At 33.5% G+C, this 18,614-nt stretch overlaps 1 protein-coding gene and 1 long non-coding RNA gene across 5 annotated transcripts in view; one reads left to right on the plus strand and one right to left on the minus strand.

The window, feature by feature from the left end:
• FGF7 (fibroblast growth factor 7) overlaps positions 1-2,829 on the plus strand; it is a 36,233-nt gene extending 33,404 nt beyond the window's left edge. For all 4 annotated transcript variants that reach the window (XM_075764726.1, XM_075764725.1, XM_010306880.2 and 1 more), the window contains 2 exons: positions 1,258-1,361; positions 1,759-2,829. In XM_075764726.1, the coding sequence (XP_075620841.1) occupies positions 1,258-1,361; positions 1,759-1,953 (299 nt within the window). In that variant the 3' untranslated portion in view covers positions 1,954-2,829. The remainder of the gene's footprint in view (positions 1-1,257; positions 1,362-1,758) is intronic.
• An 8,284-nt stretch (positions 2,830-11,113) lies between these two features.
• Positions 11,114-18,323, minus strand: LOC142603477 (uncharacterized). Its single transcript, XR_012837420.1, has 3 exons — positions 18,217-18,323; positions 15,130-15,228; positions 11,114-11,245 (listed from the first exon to the last, which is right to left on the minus strand). It is a non-coding gene; the product is annotated as an uncharacterized LOC142603477 (long non-coding RNA).
• Positions 18,324-18,614: the final 291 nt, after the last annotated feature.

Genomic DNA, 18,614 nt, shown 5'->3' on the forward strand with positions numbered 1-18,614 from the left:
TAGGGAAAACAGGAAGAAAAAAGTAAGCAATGACAAGCCAGGACCAATACATCAGTAATATCAAGGAAGAAAGCAAAGACCATCAGGATATAAAAAAAAGTATAGGGAAGGAGAAATATCACAGATATTTCATGCCTTTCTGAAAAAAATGAAAAATTATTATCACATGTGGTGGCTGTGAAGAATCAATACAAACTTGAAAGCACACAAAAGGAAATGTTTTGTTCAAGAGGAAGGTCATCTTTTGGGTGGCAATCTAACACAAGCCTCTCTCTCCCCCTCCCTCGCTTCTCTCCCCCATGCTTAGCTATTGGAATTTGCCTAGAGTTGGCTGGCTTTGAAAGACCTCATTTTGGAGAACGAGTCACAGTACAGATGCTGCTGCACGTAGTTCTGTATGTGACTCAATGTGGAAGAAAACGGCTCAAACTCAGAAGTATAACACTATGGTTTAAAACAACAATAACAATACTTGGAAACAACCTGGTGTTCCTTGATAACTTGCACCATCCTCCTGCCTTTGCTCAGCTGTGGTTTTTTTTTTAATTACCATAAGAATATTTTTTATGTTGCAGGTAACTTAAATGTATCATAGTGACTACAGAAAGCTATTGCAGATATACATCAGCGAGATGAAAATAAAGTAATTTATAGAAAACAATTCTAAATGTTTTCTGGTTTTGAATAAGTAAGTTCTCAGAGCAGCTTTTAATGATTTTCAAATACACATATCTTTACAGCTCCGATCAGCCATAAAAGCATACAAAGGTCAAGCAAATACTTTATCTTATTTAAGACACTGTGGTCTGTTTTCTATCACTCGCAAGTTCTAAGGTTTACACTCTTTCAAGGAGATGATACTGCTATACAAGTCTTCAAAATAAAGGCTTTACACAAATTCTGTGAACCTTGATGGCAATGTATGTAATTCTTCCAAATGAAACCCTGAACCTGATAAATTCTAAGATATGCTGATTCTTTGAAAATAGAAAAATTACTTTACACTATAATTTCACAACTTCATTATCACCATACAATTTTAAGTGGTTGTGTGCAGATGTGATCACATACAGATGATTTTTAAAGTCTAGCCCTTTCTTCACATGAATAAATATATAATATTTCTGTTTTCTAAGAACAATTGCTGCAGATTTTCAATAAACACTGAAGTATTACAGAATATTAGTTTAACTAAACCTTCTAAGTTGAATGGAGAACAACCAACCTTTTTACAACCCTTACTGTGTGCCTTTGCAGGTATTCTAGAAATCCGAACAGTGGCAGTTGGAATAGTGGCAATCAAAGGAGTGGAAAGTGAATACTTTCTGGCAATGAACAAGTCAGGAAGACTCTATGGAAAGGTATGGATGCAAACTTCTCTTGTGTGTACAATCACCATGTACAATCTTAAAGATATGTATTTTTAGATGTAGCATTTGTATAGTTTGTATAAAATAGATTCCTAAGAAATTACAATGTATCCTGTACATATACTATACATCTCATACTAGACTTTTATGTCCATTTATTAAATTCAGTGATTAGAGAGATATACTTTTTGAAAATGTGTCATACTAAGGGGGAATAGACAAAGCTAATATATTCAATACTCAGATTTCAGAAGTCAAATTTATTTATTAAAAATATTAATAATATGTGAGATTTATAATGCATGTTCTTCTCCCATCTTCCCTAATCTAAGTATTTTTTAAAACTCTCGTACTTATTTTACTCTATTTTATTATTTACTCTCAACAGAAAGTATGCAATGAGGACTGCAACTTCATAGAACTGATTGAAGAAAACCATTATAACACATATGCTTCCGCAAAATGGACTCACAAAGGAAAGGAGATGTTTGTTACATTAAACCACAAAGGGGTCCCCATGAAAGGTAAAAAAACAAAGAAAGAACATAGAGCATCCCACTTTCTTCCTCTGGCAATATCCTAATCACAAATGATCTATAAAGAACTAGTTCCAGCAGGAAGATTATTTTTAAGACGACTATTTGACAAGATATCAAGAGAGGCTGGAATACTACTGAGAAACTGAACAAGCTGGACTTGCGCATTTATGTTTATTTTTAAGAGACTACATGAAAAAGATTTGAAAATATACACAAAACCAGATTTACTAACTAAAAGTTGTAAAAAATTCTAAAGAGTTGTACAATCATTATCTTAGTCATTGTAACTGGGTAGTTTCTTAAATTAATTTACCCTGAAGAATAAGTCATGACTTGATTATCTGATAATATTTTATTTAAAAAAACCTATCTGCTTCTTAAATATGGCTGCTATAATAATAATAAGCAGATGATAATGTTGTGTAAAATATGTCAGACTTTAAGGCTGCTGGAATGAGTTGTCAGATTATCAAGTCAATAGTAAATGTGGAGACTGAGCAGTATTTTAAATACTTCCCCCCAAAACTGATATCCTATACATAAACTATATGATCAGAAAAAAAGTATATAATCTTGTAAATGTTTATTGTTGTATTCAGATAAAAGAGTTAGTTTGGAAAAAATAAGTTTACTCTACTACAAAATGTTCCTATCTATTAAACAAATACCTAATGCTGCTCTAAAAGATGTTTCAAATAGTGTATGTAAAATAAGAATAGGAATACATAATGTACTTCATCTCACTCTTCACAAATTAACATTTTATATAACGATGAAGCAAAAATTCAGACATACTAAGGTTTTTTATGTAACATATCCTATATTTTGTATAATTCCTGTTAGGGCATACAGCTTTCAATATTGTTTTTCCATCCTTATACATGCTTTTTCTGTTGTTACAGCATTAAACTTTATTTTAAGTTGTATTTGAACTTTATTGTTCTAAGTTATTTAAATGTTATTTATAAAAAAAAAAAACTTATGAAGCTGCATCTGTTTCATATGCTTTTAATTCTAAAGGAATAACAAAATGGTCTGGCTGAGATGCATGAATTTTTTTCTGTGACCAGACACAAAGACTAGTACACAACCCTCTTGCCAACATACATTGGATGGCAGACAAAAATGACAGCCTGCAGCAAATCGCACAACGGACATCTCAAAAGAAACAATGCAAAAATATAAAAAATCTTTGCCACATACTCTTGCTGATTGAATTTAATAGCATGCTCAGAGTTACACCAGGTAAAAGAAGGTTACAGTTCCATCAGGTACTGAAATAATCCTCAGATGGTAGAATGTACACTCACAGATACAGAAATATGTAAGAGCCTATACAACTAGTTTGAAACTTCAGCCAAAATCAATGGGACCTGATGAAGAAAAGATATCTTAATTTTCTAGCTATTGAAGTGTTCAACTAAGCCCTACATGACTAATACATTATATCATTTCATTCTGTTCAGTTTGCCTACAAGTTTTCTCAGTATTGTGATAACAGTTAGAAATATAAATAAGTTTTCTCAGTCAGCTGCTAGATGACTGAGGTGGAGTCAAGTTAATTACTTAAATTACTTAAGTGCTCTACTTTTCATTATAAGTGTCTAGAGTCCACTGTTTCTTCCTACATGAGATATATTTTTTATAACATCACTCACAGAAAATGGCAACAATTCTCTTTAATGAATATTTCTTTTTTAAAAAAATACTTGTTCAACAAATACTATAATTTGGAAATAATTTATGATTTTTGACTTGCTAATATCAAACATCAAAGTGTAGAAATAAATGGGTCTGTGCAGAAAAATCTGTCAATACAACTATACCAGTAAACCTTCAGTGTGCTTTTGCTAGTTTAGCTATTACTTGTTCACCAAACACAATAGACTGTACTATCAAAGAAACTTTTTTGCTGATAACTGTCTGCACTACTTTCTGTGAATATATAAACCCTGAAACAAAGTTCACACTCATGATCAACATTAACATACTAGCAAAAGTTTCTAGATCTAAACTAGGTTAGTTGAAGCTTTGAAATGAAAATTAAGAGAACAAAATCTCATCAAGATTTTTGTGCTTAAAAGCTTTACTGAAGTTTGAATTAAAATTTGAACATGCACATTAATATATCAATATATATGCCAAAAAAGCTTAAAATTAAATCCAGATACAGACAACCTCTTCTAAAGATCTTTTTATTATGTAGTTCAAGAATACAGGAATACAGTCAAACAAGTCCTGATCCCAATGGTAACTAGCCTTTACTACGATGTGCTTTATCTAATGATTTACCATCATTATCAGGTAAGCCAAGGCTGCTTTATGTTTTACAGCTGTCATATCTGAAATGCATCCTATGAGTGAATAGTTCACAAAAAGACACCTGAGTGCAAATGATACAATCATTGTAGCATAGTCATATGGCCTTATAAGTGGCGATAGCATTCTTATGTTGACTTAGCAGAGGAGGGGTTGTATTCAAGAAAAATCAGTATTTTCCCTTTCTTTTATGCTTTCTCTTTCACTTCTTCTGAAATTTTAATATTCAAACAGATTTAAAGTTTAGAACATATCCTAGGATGTTCTATTCCAGTATGTAATGGAAAAGGTGAATAGAAAAGCAAGACCAGATCAACCTAGTTGAGCATTTATCAATGTATAACTTGGAAAATCTCTTCTGAAATAAAATATATTTCTTTTCAGCTGTCTCCAAGAAAATCAGTTTAGTGCTAAAATCAGAGAATAATAACCAGAAAATTTATAGTGATGATCTACAGTAGCAAACTATTAAAAGCATAAAAAAAAAAATCTATTAGATTTGAACAGGCATTATTCCAATAGATGTCAGAAAACTTCACAAAAGCCTTTTATACCAATTACATCACAATCCAATCTTAACATCAATCATGCAATATACCATTTAGGAGGAAAACAGGTTCATATGAAAAGAAACAGATATACCTGTCTGGATATGGCTCATTACAAATCTTTGTAATACTAAAGGTTCAAGAGAATCCAAACAAAGTGAGCCATAAAAGCCACTCTCAATTGTAATTTCCTTGTTTTTCCTTCAGATGCATTGACTTTCATCTAGCTTTTTTCTGTTTACCACAGATACTACAAAGTGTAAATAGACTGTGGTTTAGAACTGAAAAACAAGCTCTTGTGGTTTAAATAATCATTCTATTTAGTCACCTTCAATAACCATTCACATTTCCCAGAAACTGCCCCATTATGCAGGCTCTTTAATTAACAAGGTTCTACTTACTTACTTATCTTTTGTATTAGTGCTGATAAATACTCTGTGACACAGAAATGAGCTAATCTCATCTGGGGAATCTCATAGAAGAATCTCCATTCTCAGAGGTTTTCAAGACCTGACTGGACAAAACCCTAAGCAAATTAGTCTAAAATCAGTGTAGGCCCTACTTTGAGCAGCAGATTGGACAAGAGACCTGCAGCACAATTCCAACCCAAATGAGTCTGTGATTCCAAATGAAAGTTATTTTTCTTAAAACAGCCATTTAGAGTGCAGTTCAACCACTTTGAACAACTACAGAAAACACGTCAGGGGGACAATTACACATTTGCCTCATGGTTTATAATAACTTATATGTCATTAAAGTATGCAAAATGGTGTAAATACATTCCATAACACCATAAAAAATGACAATTGGACAATTTCCATGACCTTTAAAAGACATGATATGGTACAATATGGTTTAACTTCTAGTTCTCCTGCAAGAACTTTAAACACCACTGTGTATAGCATCTGTAATAATCAGATTACTTAATGATTAATCGAGTAATTATTAAAATACATTGTTTTAAATTACTTTTTGAAGAAAAATGTATATTATTTTTGAATGAGCTGAAGCAAAATGTAAGATAAATCAATAAAGTAATAAGAGAAAAACAGTATTTCACTGCACTCAATGACCAGTATCCGAGTAGTCTAAATACTTCATAAGCCAATGCAATCTAACTCCTCAATACTAATGTTATGTTTTTAAAAAACATAATAATTTCATAACATTTAACATGTGCAGAAAATGAAAGTGATAAGTTAGATGATTTTTCTGCAACTTAGGGAAAGAATCATCATCAGAGTTGAGATCCATACTTAGAACTAATACTTTTTAAAAAATAACATTTAAAAACAAACAAAAAAGAAATTTAACTGTTTACATCACTGGATGAGTTTTAAAAGGTAACAGTTATTTAAATCATATGTTTACCTAAAATCGGTGAGCAGGTGAATTTATTAGCAGAAAAAAACCCTAACTTCTGTGCTGTTAGAATAATTTTGAAGATTAAGACTGTCTTTAAAGCAGAAACTCAGATGGGAAAATATTCAAGGAATTGCATGAGATTTTTAACCTGACATTTATATTAACTTTGATTATAAACACACAGCAAAATTTCTAAAAAAACTTTTTAACATCATACATTTAAATTCATAGTTTTACATAAAATAGGACCACAGAATTTAATTATAAAAATTTGAAAAAAATTAGTAAAAATTCATATAAAAATAAAACTACCAAGTGTTAAAACTTGAGCTCTGTAAATAACTTCACAATACCTGGCTGAGGAAAGCTAGCTTGTAAATCTCAAGCATTCCAGACAGTGAAATTCTGTAACTGCTTACATTCCAGACCTAAAAAGGGAGATTTTCTTCAATTCTGTTTTGAAGGCAGATCCTAGCTTATCAAGATGGGTTGTTTCATCAGGAAAACTCTTTCATTTAGAGGCCTGGCACTTGAAAAGATTGACTCTTAACACAGAGGGGGGGAAAAAAAGAACTTAATTCAGAGGAAATTACTTTCTCATGAGAATAAACTGTTTTCCTTCAGTGCTAACCAGAAAAGCAGAGGAATTTGAATGAAGATGCATAAACTTGTCACATAAAGGTTACAGTGTTTTCAATATCAAATAAGAATTCTTACTTTTAAGATCATTTCTAAAATAGCGTTTTAGCAAAGATAGTTAAAGGTCTGAACACTCAGCATTCTTCAATGAAGTGCAGATCTTAAAGGATACCTCTATCTTTTATCTAAAGGGTGGATATCGGTACCTAGTAAGAACTTGAAGGTATCAGGTGTAAATAGACTGCCAAAGCTCAACGGATTTCAGTAGGAAGTAGATCTCAAGTGCGCTCAGCTACACCAGGAAAGTAGGTTTCTGCCTTACCTAGTACCCAGATAGCTTTGTGAAACTCATTACAAGTTTACTTTACATTTATCAACAGCTTCCCCATCTTTGAGGAGTTAGGCTGGTGAATTTTAAGGACCCAGTCCTATGCAGACTAAGCTCTTTCTGGAGCTAATAGAGTCTGTGAAATTAGGAAGCATTTGTCTCACTTGGATGTTCACAATTTTGCAAGAGTAATACACAAAAATATCTTTTTCTAGCTTTGCAAGGTAAATACTGAAAACAGCTCATTCTACACACCAGTTTTCATCAGTTTGCACCTCTGTTTTCTGACCATGTGCCAACAATGGACTGACATATCTGTGGCGTGATGTTAACTGAACAACTCATGCAAATCCTTATGTAACGTCTTATTTATATATTTCTGTTTTTATACAGCAGCAGAGGCACTTCTTCTAGCCTATATCCCTCTTCCCAAAGGGAAGAACCCCAACTGAAGGTATTTAATTGTCCCACCTTTATTTAAAAGAATCTCACTTTATTCATAGAATCACAGAATGGTTGAGGTTGGAAGAGACCTCTGGAGGTCATCTGGCCCAGCCCCCCTGCTCAAGGAGGGCCACCTGGAACCAGTCGCCCAGACCATGTCCAGATGTTGTGGGTTTTTTTAAATATCTCCAAGGACAGAGACTTCACAACAACTTTCAGTGCAACCTGTGCCAGTGCTTGGTCATCCTCACAGTTAAAAAGTGTTTCCTGATGTTCAGATGGAACATCCTGTTTTTCAGTTTGCGCCTACTGCCTCTTTTCCAGTGACAAGAGCCACTGTCCACTGGAAAAAGCCTGGCTCAGTCCTCTTTGTATCCGCCCTTCAAGTATTTATTATTATTATTGGTAAGATCCCCCCTGAGCCTTGTCTTCTCCAAGCTAAACAGTTCCAGCTCTCACAGCCTTTCCTCACAGAAGAGATGCATCAGTCCCTTTTAACCTTCATGGCCCTTCACTGGGCTGTCTCCAGTATCTCCACATCTCCTTGTACTAAGGAGTCCAGAACTGAACACAGTAGTCCGTGTGTGGTGTCACTGGTGTCACAGTGCTGAGTAGAGGGGAATAATTACCTCCCTATTCTTCCAACTAATTCAGTAATAGCTTTATTACCACTATAAATGTTTTTATAATAATAATAATGTTATGTGGTATAGCTTTAACCAGAAGTCAGGACCAACTCCCTTTACAATTACAACTGGCTGTCTAAGCATAAACAGAATTTACTATTACCTTGGACAGCACCAGTTTTGATGGACAAGAATCAAGTCATCAGCTAGCGACTGCTGAGTTTTCATGGTTCATCTACTGCCTTTGAAACCTTGTTCTGCTATAGATTTCTTATATAACTTTAAGCAAACCACTTTCAATGTCCTATTCCATGAATAAGAACAAGAAGTTTGAGTGCAGTACATGCTGCTATACGTACACCCACACTAGCTTTAAATTACCAGACTAATCACAAGAGGGCACAAGTCAGCAGAGGAGATGTAGCTGTTTCCACCCACACTCAGTGACTTCCATTGCTACACAGGACACCATACAGTTAGATTATTATCTCTGTTTAAGCTAGCTAACAAGGTTAGCTTATTTATGTCTATATGAGTTACTGTGATACTATTGCACAGTACAGGAACACCAGATGAGACCTTCAGAGGAAAGGGAATGTTTAGAAACCATGGACACTCAGTTCTTGTGTAAGACATGACATTACTATGACAGCTAAATTGCCTATACACCCTATTGCTATTATCCTACTGAAAACTAGGCACCAAAGCGGATCTGGACAAGCAACTAACTTCTCAGTGGTCATAAAAGAGAACAAGTGATTATTGAACAAAACTGTGAGCATCCTACAAGCCTAAAGCACTAAGGTAGATCACAGAATAGGATATTAACAGGAAGAGCTAAAATAGTAAGGCTTCTCCCTTTTATTTTATTGTCATAGGAAAAAAAGTCATCATATCTTGGAGAGAAACATCAAGATAACAATAGCTTCAGTGACTTCAGAAATTACTCTCATTAAAACAGACTCACTTAGGTCAGAAGTGTTATAATCAACAGCTGAGGTGATTTACTGAATCTGCTTCACAAATAATCACTTTCTACTCCGTTTCATACTCTTGTTTTCATGTACTAGTGAAGTACTACAATGATCAAGATTCAAAAGGAAATATGATTATACCAGAACAAAACCATTGGAATGTATAAAAATCATACAAATGTTTCCACTGGTTTTAGGTTTTGTAAAAGCATATTATTTTTTAAACCCAAATGTTCCTCTGTTCAAAAACATAGACACATTTGTTTCTAAAAACTGTACTGCAAACTGAGCAACACACAAAAAATTGATTTTGTAAACAAGAATTTCCTTTCAAGACTGTAACTTGATGAGAGTAACACTGACTTTCAACTTTAAAGAAACCACATTTCATTTTTTTAATTGTACTTGAAAAGAAATACTAAAGTAAAAAAGGAAAATTATTCAGGAAAGCTAACAGGCAACACGTAATGACAGTTAGATAGTTCACTTTATTAAGCCTCAGATGTGCATAGCCAATCCATACAAAGATTCTACAAAGCTGTATTCATTTGTAAACACCAAATCCTTCAGCTAGGTCTCAAGAGCAATTCTCCTCCTTGCTTAGATAGCCTGGTCCACTGGGAAAAACCCACGTGGTTCTCTTACATCTACATTACAAGAGAAAGCTTTGTGGGAATCATGGCACAGGCCAGAACACTTCCTTTCCTCTGACATGTCTGCAGTACTTCACTAATTCAGAATTTCCTGAGTACAGCATGTTCCAAACCTTCTCTCCTTAACATTAACAGATACAAGAGACAACCCTCTATCTTTTCCTAAGCATTTAACAGAACTGTAAAGAAAACATGTCAGAGTGATATCATTGAAAATGGTAGGGGTTGGGGAGTGGGAAGACTATTATCAACAGAGCAGGGTGAGAAGCCTTGAAAATTTGCACAGAAATATCTTTTCCCATTCAGGTAGATTTCATCACTAAAGAATTTCTAAAATCATTCTTAAGCTTATCTTTAAGACCAGCAATGAATATCCCTATTTCATATAGCCAATTATACACTAGAAAATGGAAAATCAAAGAATTGCAGATTTCACTGCTCTAAATGACACCTATGATGCAAATTTATGAGTTTTATCGCTGATATTTTCCTCTGGATTGTTTTGTTTCCTACCTTGATGGCTGGTGAATGATCTAAATCCAGAAAAAGCATATCAGCCCATGGAAAAAAGCATAGGGAAGAAAATAGGTAAGGATAGAAAGCATTGTTTGGTTATGGTTGGAGCAGACGGAAGATCAAAAGGAGTAAAAAAAGATTGGTAGCATAAAAAGACGGCTGTAGTTGTGAGAAAGAAAACAGTAATTTCAGGCAGGGGGAAGAAAGAAAAGCTGGCTAGCTTGAAGAAACAAAATGTTGGATACCATTCAGAAAGGGAGCAAGCTAGAAGCAACATCAGCCCAAAAAGCTTGAGAAAAGATGTTAAAATAGTGGCAATGAGAAAGAACGGCAGGCTAGTATGAAAGAATAAAAGTCAAGATCTGATCCATCAGGACAGGGAAGACAAAGGGGTAGAAGTTAGAGGCTATAATGCAAGACATACTGAAAATGGGAGCCAGGTGCCAGAGAAAGGAGTAGAAAAAGAGTAGCTTCCATTAGTATTAGAGGAAATGACAAATCTAAACCATCAGATTTTACTAGGTGGCATATCAGGAGCTTCTTTAAATATCTTGTAATATCGTTTGCAGCTTAATCAAATGGAAGTATCAGTATATTGGGAGGATACATGCTTTCAGTCAATCAAAATCTACAGTTCATTTTTAATTGCTGTTACATTTTGATTTTGTGCAAAACTGAAAATAGTACTAATAATTTATGTTGATGATTAGATTTTGCAATGTATTATAAGTTTCATTGCAAAATGCATAAAATAATGTGCATTATGTGTTTAAAAATATTTACAAGACTTACTGGCTGCTGTAGAACTGGCAGATGCATTAGCTGGTATGTTAGCAGTAGCATCTTTACTAGTATGAATTACTGTGGCAGCCTTAAAGCTTTTGAGATTCCTTTTCTTCCATACACATTTCCTTGGGTTTAGACCTGAAAATAAAAAATTTAATTTAGAAAAAGTTTATGTTAATTTTGAAAATCACCCTATGAATATTCTCAAATTAAATTAAAATTGCTTTATTTCCTGTCTCCAATGTGCAAATTTTTATGCCCACTGTCTACTTTAGGTTTGGGATTCAATGAAATAATTATATTCATATACTTAAAGCCAAGCAGGACAGTATTTGCTATCTTGCTTCTGCTTCTGCTTGGTTTTGCACATGGGTGAATATGTGGTTGTTCCAATTCTGGTAATTCAATACATTTGCATGTGTTTAGTTGAGGCTGTGAATTATTCTGGCAGCAATACATAATTTACTTTATTCAGTGGTTTTCAATATTCATTCCAGTAGAATTTCGCACAGCTCCCACACCATAAGTTTCATGCAGATACAGAATCCATGCCATAGAAGTGGTCTCCTAGTTTCTTGGGATTTTTTTCTGGTCTAACTAAATTTCAGTTAATTCTATCCATTATCTATTTATAGTGGTTACACATTACAGAGTATACTGTGGGTTTACCCAGCTCTTCCAAGTTAAAGGCCCATTTGGAGTTTGGTGCATATATAACTTTGAAGTATGTAAACCTTCTCTAAATTAAATTTTTCAGGGTGATCTTTTTCTACATACAGTTTTCTCTGTCTGTAACTAAAAAGAAAATTCTGCCCAACAAACAGTGACTGACACAGAGAAAAGTTTTGAGAAAATATTTCTGTACTTTATATCTACTTCAAAAACGTATTTCTATTGCATTTGTCAATCGGCTTCAACATACAAGATAATGAAATCCACATTGTCATGAAATCTAAATAAATGAGCACTAAAGATAGAAATCTGCTCCAAATCTGAATTTTGGAATCGATATTAAATGACAAATGCAATCTAAAAATCATAAACTGTTACTGTTAAAACATGCAGATATTTAATAGTAATATAATACTACTTCCAATAGAAACTACTAGAACAGGTACAGTCTGAATCCTGTAGGAATATTTGTACAAAGTGACCATTTTGAATAGAGATACCTTCAAGGCCACCTGCAAATAGTTAGTGGGGAAGATCTCCTAATTTTCAGTTTTAAAAAAAATTTTAAAAATCCTCACTATGTTCAGCAGCTTTTCCAGGAATTACTACAGTTTTGCTTAGGGCTTGAATTTTAAGGCTGCCTTCCTGAATGCATTTATGTGCTTACCATAGATTCTTCCAGAATACTTCTCCTACACAGTATCACAAAGAAAGCAGTGAAATGAAATCTGCATTCATCAGTTAAACTGTAAGTTATGTCTCTGGGTATGATTATACCCTTGCTAGCTAATTCTGCAATAGTTAAGTACTTTTACAGCTAAAAGAGCTACTACAGAACAGAGTCACTGCAATAAGGCAACGATTGTAGTGGATTAGAGCCTATACATCACCTTAAAAATACAATACTTTCTTCTCAATATCATCCTGATACCAATTCTAAAGAGATTATCAGTTCCCATCCACTCAAACTCTGAGGCGTATAAGCTTTTAAACACTGAGTGATATCAGAACTTAATTTAATGGGGAAAAACATTTAATTAAATTCGATTGAAAAATACCAAACTTCATCATCAGTCTTCTTAAACAGGAACAGTTCCAAAACTGGATCTAACATGTATCATGACAGAAAGATAGAAACGCAAGCAGGTTGTCAGAAATGTTTCATATTTTCAGTAAGACTTCATCATTATTCAACACTGGGACGTTCAGTCCACTAATCTTGCTACACAAATAAATAATTAGAATGCAGTATGTCTCCAGTGTGTCAGCTGTGGGATACTAAACAGGTTTGCCAGGACAGATTTATACAGCATAGTTTAACAATTAAAGCAGGTTACATATTTTGCTTGACATGCTTTTGCCAAAAAATTTTGAAATGTCTGATCCAGTTTTATTTTTCTTTAAAGAAAAATAATGCCATAGATGGTCAGCTCAGATTCTTTGTCTCCTTTCCAGGCTACTGTTTTATACTATTTATCCATATTTATAAACCAACAATCAGAATTAAGATATTATCATCATCACTATTATTACACTTGCACAGAGGAAGCCAGCTTTGACAATAGTATTCCTAGTACTGAATTTTCCATTTATTTATATATATGTATATACTTACTAGGGGAAAAAGCAATAGATTTTCACCGAAATGCAGACCTGGTGGTCTGGACAAAATATGCCTCAGGGAGAAGGAAAAAACCCTATCAGTGCCTGATCACCACTGAAAAATTAAGTTTACCAATTCATCCTTAAAATCATCATCAAAACATTTAATTGATTCAGGAAATGCTTCACAGAAAGTGACATAAATGACTTGCGACAAACAATCAGGATATACTTGCCAAAATAATTATCCAAAAAGGCTACAAAATAGATTTCATATTACAATTTTTTTAGTTAATGTAAAACTATTCAATTGAACTGTAGTAATTGCACAGCCATTCTGCTAAAAGAAAAATAGTACAACATTTTATTATTTGTGTGAAACATTAGGCAACTGTATCAACAATAGAGGAATTCGCTTCTCAAAAAATTGCTTAATCAATGTATAAGTCAAAGTTCCCAGTTAAGCCTGAACTGGAGGATACTGATTTCAACAAATTATGTACTTTGAACAAGTCACTTAGGGTAAAAATTAGGATGCAGAATAAATTATGATTTATTAATATTTAACTAATCATTATATTTAATGAAAAACAAGACATTTAAAAAAAATAACATCTTTTAATATTATCATTAAATTTTACTCTTTGCACATTGTATGAGCCAAACAAAATCACTTCAGATTGCCCACGATAATTTCTAGCTTTTCCTCACTGTTTCTGTTTGTTCTCTCTCTGGTACTTACATGCATGTGCCTCCAGCTCTCTTTTGGAGCCAAATGCTGCCAATCTGGATACATGTAAATTTGTTTATGTGATATGTTAATATTTTTATGAGCTGAAATGCCACATCGATCCATATATCACTGCAAATGCTAAGTAATTTTACTGTTACTGAAAAAAGAATCTCTAGTATACTCGGGAACGAGAAGAAAAAGTGCCACAAAATCTGCAATTCTGTCAAATAAGTGGTCTTGACCTTCTTGGTTAGGCGTCAAACAGGAAAAACATCAGGAAAGGGGTATCAGCATAAGTTCAGATATAGTTGTGTGCTAATATACTGATACACGACATTATTAAAGCTCATGGTTACCTATCCTATGATATGAGGCATTGACAACACAAAGGAATACCACTGAACATGTATTCTTAAATTAGTTCCACTTCTCACCCCAATATGTTGTTCTTCTAAATGTATTAACAGATTTTTTTAGTATATTGCAGTAGTTCCTGATTCAGAATAGCACTTAAGAACATGCATTATTTGAAGCATATGTTAAGTCTATCAGCCAACAATTAAGATGAAATCTAAGTGCTGTACTGAATCAAAGCCAGTGTATATAACCACAGTCTCCTGCCACATGAATATTTTCTTTTTCTTCTTAATAAAGAACATAGTGATCACCTGAGGTAACAGAATCCAGACACTTTTGATTTATGTTCTTAACCTAAATATTCCAAACTCATTCCTTTTATAAATCCTAGCACCATTACACAAAGTAAGCAAACTAAAATAAACAGTCAATGTGATCTAAAGGTTTATTTTAAGCTTCATTGTATAAACCTGCTAACTAAATTAGTTCTTCATCTGTTCAACTACTGCTCTTTAAAGTTATGTGAAAAGTTAGTCTTGGGCCTACACTTGATGCAGTTGAGCTTAATCAGTAAAACATTTGCATTTTTGTACTTGTGGAATGTGCAGCTTATCTGTTTGATAGTAACAGATCTAGAATACTTGAAATTAATTTATACCTTAAACTTTTGGAGAAACCACCACCAAAATTAATCTTGAAACACGGCAATAGATGATTTTGAGAGAAACAAACTTCTCCAAACTTTGAGAACAGTTTTCTGTCAAAACAACAATGAAATATTCATTACTCTGAATGCAGAGATTTAAAAATTCCTACAATCACAAAACCAACCAAAACTAGACAAAGGTAAAAAGCACAAGGATTTTCATTTGGAATACAATCCACAAGCAAATAGGAACTTCTTTCAGTTTGCAGAAATACTGAAGGGAAGAAACTTGCAGGGGAATTGCTTAGCTTCTACTGAGAAGAACAAAAGCATTTTCTTTGGGTACATCAACATTAGGCTGTCAATATATAGGGATTGATCTGCATTTGCCAGATACCTGCAACTCTCTCAACTTTTTACTGTTTTGTTAAATTTTCAGTAAACCTAAGACCAGAAGTCTAAATATCTAAAGTTTAAAACACAAAAGTGAAGGTTTACAAAATTACTGACAGCAAGTTAGGCATAATTTTTAAAAATGTACAACCAGAAATATTGCAAAAAACCACAACAACAAAGCAGTTTGAGACACTAGATTAATTTTTTTCCTTTGACATTAGGAGGCAAGCATTGATTCTAAACTGTCCCAGAACTGTGTGCAGAAGTGCTAATAGGATTTCCATATTTCTTGCATCTTGCTTATGTGGGTACATTTGCACATATTTAAGCACAAATGAACAAAATTTTAAAATAAGTCCTCCAAAGACTGGGATTTTTTTTAAACACAGATGTGGCATTTCAGAAAGCTACATCACGTAGCTGGAATAGGAATAGCTGCAGATTATAAACTCACACAAGATTTTTATCCAGTGCAAGTTGTAAGGTCTACAGCTATTCTTTGGGTGCCAAGACATTAGGTTTTATGCAAAAAAAATATGACATTTTATATTTTGTAGGACTAGTGATTACTTCTGTATATTGATATTTCACTGTCAACTTCAACAAGCATGCTTCTCTTTGTATTTAAACAATTTTTCTCAAAAATGTTAATTTGTGCACACATATGTTTTGCAGCAAGTACTATCAACAGGTCACTATTTAGACATAGAGTTTATCAAGGCTGTTCAACAATCTGAATTTTAAATCTATCCTCCACTCTGCACAACTTGTTTTTATCAGCTTGACAGTATTTGGACTTGTACAAATGACAGGAATTAAGTTTCCTTCATTTATAGATTCAAAGCAGCCAAAATTAATTCAGAAAAATGCAGTATGCAAGTGACATAACATATGCAATATTCCTCAGTCTTATCAGTGAGTAACTATTTTAAAATAGATTGTGAAATTCAGTCTGTGTAATACTATTTAATGATAGGTTAATTTGCAAAAAGGTCATTAAAATAATCATTTTTATTAATAATAACTTACTATGCAAAATGGATCAAAAGTCAGGATTTCAGAGTATCTGATACCAGTAACAAATTAGTGATTGTTTTATGTTGGTGATAATTATGATCACATGACTATTAGGAATCTATTCCTTTTGTTTATATATATTTCTGTAACAATGCAATCCTACTGATCCTACAGCATAAAGGAAGCAATTTTGGATAGCCACTTATCAAATATTTAAAATGTTTCTATAGTAAGAATTCAAATTTGTTTGTAAAATAAATTACTTTTTTCTTTATGGTCTAATTTATACTCTAAGTATGTACACTCATCTAATTTGTATCTCATTACATTAAGATTTACATGTTAAAGCTAAATATTAATGAAACCTTACACATTTCCACTTCACATGGAAGTTATAAAAAAATCTAACGTACTGTATCTTGGCCTTTCTCAGTGCCATGAATTCTGACTCTGCCACAAACTGACTTTCCCAAGGAGAAAGCTACCCCGACCTACCAGTCAATTAACTGGCCATAGGATCAGGGATCACTGCCTGAAGCAGATCACAAACACAGGAGAGACATAGCTCTGAATCACTCCTGGTTTTTCAATTGTTACTTAAAACACTGAATTCACAAGGAAAGACTATGACTTCTCGTTTGTCTGCTAGTGAAGTAACTAAAGTATTTAGAGCCATAGCTAATTCCCACTGAAGTGAGTAAAAAATCAAACCAGAAAGGTTAGGGTTGCAATACTCCTTTATACTTTTATTTACAATTTTTGTGGCTAATTCAGTCAAGGGGCAAGTACAAAAGCTTTATGTTTACATATAATTAGTACCCCACATCAGTCTTTCAAAAGATGGGTGCATGCATACAGGGGGAATTAGCATATCGTCAAATAAATCTTTCCTTGGCTGACAAAAAAAGAGCTGTTAACTAGCATTAATTAACAGTGCGCGTAGAAGTAGCTGGACGCTGTAAGGCGTTCATTTTGCTGCTGTTGGCCATGTGAGAGAAATAAGGAATGTCTTCACTTTTTACGCCCTCAGGTGGGAGGCATGGGTATGTACTTCAGTATGTACATACTGCTGCTGAAATTGCTGCTACAAGATCAGTTTTACAATCTTGAGGTTCATGCCCACCAGCTGTGAAGTGAATGATCATCCACAGAAGAAATTCATTTGAAATTATTTGCATAATAGCAAACTCCTACTTTACCGATCCTACAATTCCTATAGCAAATCAGATGTGTTACAGTCATCTCACTACATAATCACTCCCTCAGCACTGTTAGATTTGTGTACTCAATGATACATTAAAAAAAATTGATCATGTAATTTAAGATGATGTGCAACATATATGCCAAAGGAGACTGCAATAAAATTACATATTCTACATTCTAATTCTGTGTTTACCTTGCTTTTGAAATTCTTTTCAAGTTTAATACTAGTTTAACATTATTTCAGTACTTTAATTATTGGTCAACTCTGGGACATAAGGACAGGGCAGCAAGAATAATCCTTCAAAGAGAATGGCTTCTAATAATAAACGACTACTAGATTTCTCAATTTTGTAGCTTCAAGAAATGCTAATAGTGATACTAAAAGGAGTATGAAAATGAAACACATAGATGAATGTGTCAAAATATTTGCAATATTCCGTACCAGCAGTTTCTGTTTAGGATACTGGCAGAAAGAGTACGTACTTGGAAATGCTGAGCTTTTATAACTAAGTGCCAAAGTTTTGGAGCTTCCAAATGTCTTGGTAATTCTGAAAGCTGTTTTACCCTGAAACCAGGGTAGTTATAGCTCTAAAAGGAGAAGAAAACATTTAGCAAGTAAAGTTAATTATTACGTTCCCTTTGTGTTAAATAGCTGTTCCAATGAGAAAATACTATTTCAAACATACAACCAATTTTTTTTCTAAAGTAAAATTTTAAAAATATTCTAGAATAGAGGTGTTCACTTACTGGTGACCCCATTTTATAAAAATACTTTCTTTAGCAGTTGCTTTCTTTTATTATCCTTAAGAGTCTGTAAAAGTACATGAAATGATCACTTCAATCTTTGATGAGGTTTGTTTCTTGTGAGTTTCTTCTTTCTC

Source organism: Balearica regulorum, chromosome 12 (assembly GCF_011004875.1).
Source record: "Balearica regulorum gibbericeps isolate bBalReg1 chromosome 12, bBalReg1.pri, whole genome shotgun sequence".
Lineage (NCBI taxonomy): Eukaryota > Metazoa > Chordata > Aves > Gruiformes > Gruidae > Balearica > Balearica regulorum.